This window comes from Protopterus annectens, chromosome 3.part0 (genome assembly GCF_019279795.1).
Source record: "Protopterus annectens isolate FY-2018-M chromosome 3.part0, PAN1.0, whole genome shotgun sequence".
NCBI lineage: Eukaryota > Metazoa > Chordata > Ceratodontiformes > Protopteridae > Protopterus > Protopterus annectens.
The window spans coordinates 52989229-52995228 of record NC_056731.1 but is presented as its reverse complement, the minus strand read 5'-3'; the positions used below and the strand labels follow the sequence as shown (position 1 = coordinate 52995228).

At 36.2% G+C, this 6000-nt stretch overlaps 1 protein-coding gene across 5 annotated transcripts in view; it reads left to right on the top strand.

Moving 5' to 3' along the window:
- The window catches only part of FHOD3 (formin homology 2 domain containing 3), a 3141544-nt gene that overhangs the window by 1945455 nt on the left and 1190089 nt on the right, over positions 1-6000 (top strand). For all 5 annotated transcript variants that reach the window (XM_044064575.1, XM_044064578.1, XM_044064576.1 and 2 more), the window contains exon 6: positions 5398-5492. In XM_044064575.1, the coding sequence (XP_043920510.1) occupies positions 5398-5492 (95 nt within the window). The remainder of the gene's footprint in view (positions 1-5397; positions 5493-6000) is intronic.

The window sequence follows — 6000 nt, the reverse complement described above, 5'->3', positions numbered from 1 at the left end:
TATGGCAACCACCTGACTCACTGATATCATTCAGGTGAGTTTGAAGAGAGTCATTTTACTGGTTTGAAGTAAAAAGAATACCAACTTTACAGTCATTTACACATTTAAACATTGACATTGATGGGTGACAGATGATGATATGCGTACATTTTCCAAATAACTTAGGGTTTAATATGGAACCTTGAAGAACTATTGTTACTTCAACATTTTCAGCTTAATAACCCTTAACAATAATTGTCTTCATCTTTTTCAACACTGCCAGAACCGAATCACTGAGATGTAATAAATACTAATTTTATACTTAATTAAAGCATTAAGAATTGATCCATGATACACATGTTAATACAATGTATTCCACATTTATCAAAACTAAATTCAAGAATTACCACAAATGATGAAAGAGCAGATTGATAGGATTCCACCTGTCCTGTAAGTGTTAAGGGTCAGGACAAACTGCAAGCTTCATTAAATATAGTCAGCTAAGCTAGAAGTGTCTTCCTACTCCTAAAAGATTCTTGCCCGTAGTGCTCCAAATTAAATTATCAGGTTTACCTTTGATTATATCATCCCCTCTTTTCTGAAGAATAAGATGCAGGTTGTTCTTTAAAAAAAAAACTTTATTCAAAGGTGGCTCTTTCTTATATAAGTACTAAAGTCAAACAGCATGAATTTTTATAGTCACTTAAAAAGTGGGTAGTCTATTTGGCAAGCTGTTGACTGGATGAAAGCCATGGCATGTGGCTAATGGAGTTCATTATACTCTATGTGAATGAGCTTCTGATAGGATGAAAAATGTGGCATGTCATAGGTAGAGTTGGTTTTACTCTATTTGAATATTACGGGTAAGTGAACAGTTGGGTTCTAAGACTTGTCATTTTGAATCAGACCCATTCTTAGGGAAATTTTAAATATGTCCATATGTTTTAACATAGGGTTACCGATGTATAAAAGAAAGTGCTTTTGCATGAAGTGCTTCCTCAGATCCATCTTTAACAGTACCTACAATAGTAAAATCAGATTATTTATTTAGTAAGAGTGACCAGTATAAAAGCTTTAATGATGACTGAATCATTAGTTAGGTAAGAATGAACCTTGTTTGAAGATTGCAGTGCCTGTTCCTTTTTTAACACTTGTAATAACTTAGAGGAGTAAAGTCTAGGGAAATCCATTAATGCTTTATCTCTTAATTTGACATTATTAGTGAGTGTTAATTCATATAACCCGCTTCCATGGGGCATATGGAGTTCTGGTCTTACACATATCCAGATTCTAGTACAGTAACTGTATTAAAACATTAAAGCATGTTTCATGATCAATAATTTTTCCTATCATACTAATATACTAATAAAAAAAGTTACTGTACTAGACTCTAGAAACTTGTAAGAAGGTTGCATTTATCAAAACCTGTGAAATAGGCAACAGTGTTTATAAAACGCAGCTGTGTTATACAAAAAAATTCACCACTGGACAAAATCATGCAGGCAAATGTCCATGCTGTCAAAACCCTTTTCCTTTCATGCAGCCTGCCAATAACCCGTACACACTGCATTTTCTACTGATTTTTTTTTCATGTACAATGGCTGTGGACTATGATTTAAGTATTTTAATAGCATTGATAATGCAGCCCATTATTTTACTGGTTGGTTACTGTAAACAATCTATACGCATTTCATTTACATCTGCTTTTAGGGCATGAGGAATGGCTGAAACGGTTGAATGAAGAATGAGTTCACTTACCCAATTAACCAAATGCATAGATTAATTTAATAACAAGCACATTCCAAGAGGAAAGATATATAGCCTCCCACTTTGGGATTTTTTTATATCCTCTTTTCTCCAGCTGCCACCTCCAAATGCCCTTATATTGATGGCTGGTTACTATAAGCTGTCTATTTTATTTACCTTTGTCCATGTGAAGCAAATCATGACTGAAAAGGGTACATCAAACTTGTAGCCTCCATCTTTGGTATTTTTTAATATCATCTTCTTCCCTGTTTGTTATCATTGATAAGCTTTATTTATTGCCCTGTTGGGTGAAACATTATTGCAAAAGGCCATCATCCAAATGGACTTCAGGGTTTTTGCTTGTACTAAGTCTTCCCCTGTTGCTGATATGCATGCTTGCATACATAATGACCTAGTATGCCTTCCTGTATGAGCATGCATGTTTCCCACACATGCTTCATGAAAGAAACCATATGAGTGTGGCTCAGGAGAGCCAAGTGCAGTCCGTAGCCCATATGCTGCATATCATGCATCTCTTCTCTAGTAGGTTCCAGCACTGCAGTGGGCCAGACTAACTTTGTCCTCCCAGGATGGGCAAGCAAAACTCAGCCACTCATTCCCACTTTTCCTCACTTGGGGTCTTCTAGTACCAAATCTTCTAATCTTTCTTGGGATGTCTGGGCCATTGCCAGGGATTCAACCTTTGTATTACAATGTAATAAGGCCATTTAATACTGTCTTAGTACTTAGATTTTAATGAAGTATATATTCCTGTATATTTTCAACAAACTTAAGACATAGGCAGACATACATTAATAGAAATAAAAACAAAATATATTTATATTTTTTTCCATTTACATATATTATACATTACTTATGTTTTCTTTCTTTCTAACTGTTATTCAGGTCAACATTACATAAATTGCTCAATTTCCGCTTGCCCTTAAACATCGCTCCTGAACATTATTTTTCATGTATTGTTCCCATTCATTCTATATATTTCTTTCTAACTTGTTCCTTTGATTTCAATGAAATATTATGTAAACAGAATTAAATAATATGTAAATTATATTTAAAATTAACTAAAGATTTAAAATATATTTCTGAAATGGAAAACTATAATATTGCAAATGTATTCTTTTTTGTATTGCAAATGTATTATTGGTCATTTTTTTATTCAGAAATTGAAGGTTGTATTTTTATGTATATATTCATTTTTAAATATTGACGGTGGTAATGCTGCGGTAGCGTTGTCGCCTCACAGTAAGACGTCCTCTTCGATTCTCAGCTAGAGCGTCTTCTGTGTGGAGACATGCATGAATGGGCATACCTTCATTGAAGGTTGTGCGTCAGGGCCGGCAACTTGGCACATAAAAATCTACTGCCAGTCATTAGCAGACCGGAGTTCCGCTGTGGCGACCCCTAACCGGGAAAAGCCGAAAGACACAACAACATTCATTTTTAAATATTGCCAAGTGGATATATATTTTCACAAAGGTCTAACTTGAAGGATTTTGTGACCTTTCCTCATGAATATGATATTGTGGTTGTCCGAAATATATATATTTATATATAGTGGGTCTAGGAGGTTGCTTTCTCTTGCAGTGCCTAGATCAGTAATGCAGCAGGATAAGGATCAAAGTGCACAAGTGGGTAGCATGAACTGGAGAATGACATTGTGCATATTACTCCTGTGCTGCGGGAACTAAGAGAATGCAAGATGTTTTCAGAGCATCATTTCATTCTATAACAATTTAGTCGTATTACTCTTTTGCTCTAGGTGGTGCTTGTTAGGGATTCTGAGACTCCATTAGGTGTGAAAACATTTTAATAACTTCATATAAAAGCACAAAGCGAAACCGTTTGACACTACTCTTCCTGTGTGTCCTGTGTATTGCATATTTAGCACGGTTCCTGTGTGCCCGGTGTATTACATATTTAGTATGGTTCCTGTGTACCCTGTGTATTACATATTTAGTACAGTTCCTGTGTGTCCTGTGTATCACATATTTAGTACGGTTCCTGTGTGCCCTGTGTATTACATATTTAGTACGGTTCCTGTGTGCCCTGTGTATTACATATTTAGTACGGTTCCTGTGTGCCCTGTGTATTACATATTTAGTACGGTTCCTGTGTGCCCTGTGTATTACATATTTAGTACGGTTCTTGTGTGCCCTGTGTATTACATATTTAGTACGGTTCCTGTGTGCCCTGTGTATTACATATTTAGTACGGTTCATGTGTGCCCTGTGTATTACATATTTAGTACGGTTCCTGTGTGTCCTGTGTATTACATATTCAGTACGGTTCCTGTGTGTCCTGTGTGTTACATATTCAGTACGGTTCCTGTGTGTCCTGTGTATTACATATTTAGTACGGTTCCTATGTTTCCTGTGTATTACATATTTAGTACTGTTCCTGTGTGTCCTGTGTATTACATATTTAGTACAGTTCCTGTGTGCCCTGTGTATTACATATTCAGTACGGGTCCTGTGTATTACATATTCAGTACGGTTCCTGTGTGTCCTGTGTATTACATATTTAGTACGGTTCCTATGTGCCCTGTGTATTACATATTTAGTACGGTTCCTGTGTGTCCTGTGTATTACATATTTAGTATGGTTCCTGTGTATTACATATTTAGTACGGTTCCTGTGTGCCCTGTGTATTACATATTTAGTACGGTTCCTGTGTGTCCTGTGTATTACATATTTAGTACGGTTCCTGTGTGCCCTGTGTATTACATATTTAGTATGGTTCCTGTGTGTCCTGTGTATTACATATTTAGTACGGTTCCTGTGTGTCCTGTGTATTACATATTTAGTACAGTTCCTGTGTGTCCTGTGTATCACATATTTAGTATGGTTCCTGTATGCCCTGTGTATTACATATTTAGTACGGTTCCTGTGTGCCCTGTGTATTACATATTTAGTACTGTTCCTGTGTGTCCTGTGTATTACATATTTAGTATGATTCCTGTGTGCCCTGTGTATTACATATTTAGTACGGTTCCTGTGTGTCCTGTGTATTACATATTTAGTACGGTTCCTGTGTGCCCTGTGTATTACATATTTAGTATGGTTCCTGTGTGTCCTGTGTATTACATATTTAGTACGGTTCCTGTGTGTCCTGTGTATTACATATTTAGTATGGTCCCTGTGTATTACATATTTAGTACGGTTCCTGTGTGTCCTGTGTATTACATATTTAGTACGAATCCTGTGTGTCCTGTGTATTACATATTTAGTACGGTTAATGCATTCTTCCTTTGCACTACAGGACTGGGACGTACTTTCAGTTGCTGGGCTTTTGGCTGGAGTGTGGCATGATTAGGTGGCACCACCAGTGACAGCAATGACAAGAATATGTTACATGTTATATATGTTACTAAGTTGTAAGTGCCATTTAATTATAAAATAGTGACAGCAGTGACAAGAATATGTTATATGTTACTAAGTTGTAGGTGCCATTTAATTATAAAATAGTGACAGCAGTGACAAGAATATGTTATATGTTACTAAGTTGTAAGTGCCATTTAATTATAAAATAGTGACAGCAGTGACAAGCATATGTTATATGTTACTAAGTTGTAAGTGCCATTTAATTATAAAATAGCTTGTCAGGCCCAAACCTTCTGACTTGCTGATTCCATTCTGCCTTCTTTTTTTCTAGCTCTTGGTCAGATTATGCTGTATGTGGATGGGATGAATGGCGTGATAAATCATAATGAAACTGTGCAGTGGCTGTACACACTAATAGGATCAAAGGTAAGATAATAGACATACTCTAGATTGCTTTGTGGCTTAAAAGGTTTCCAAAAAATAAAAAAAGTCAGTCTGAAAATTCAGCTCCCAAGTACCTTAGTGTTCTTTAAAGTACAAATGAGATCTCAATATACAGTTCTACTTCAGAAGACTTAAAAACCAGAAGACTGAATCCCAAAAGACTGAAAATTTGAAATACTGAATGATGGAATTTGCCCTTCTCCACTGTTGTGTGATCTTGGAGTTGGTATATGAAGTTAGCAGGGGGTGTGGTGGGCACAGCCCCCAACATGAGGGGGTGCAGGGAGACTTGCCCCTCACATTAATATTGTGTTCAGAATTTTGAATTTTCAGTTGTTTGGGCTTCAGGCTTTTGGTTTGTCAGTCTTATGAAGTAGACCCCAATGTACACATTATACAATGAACAGATGAATGCAGATATTCTGAGAAATTCTTTCCTTACATGACCTCATGCTTGAACATTCTACTGACACAACCAAATGTACATAAA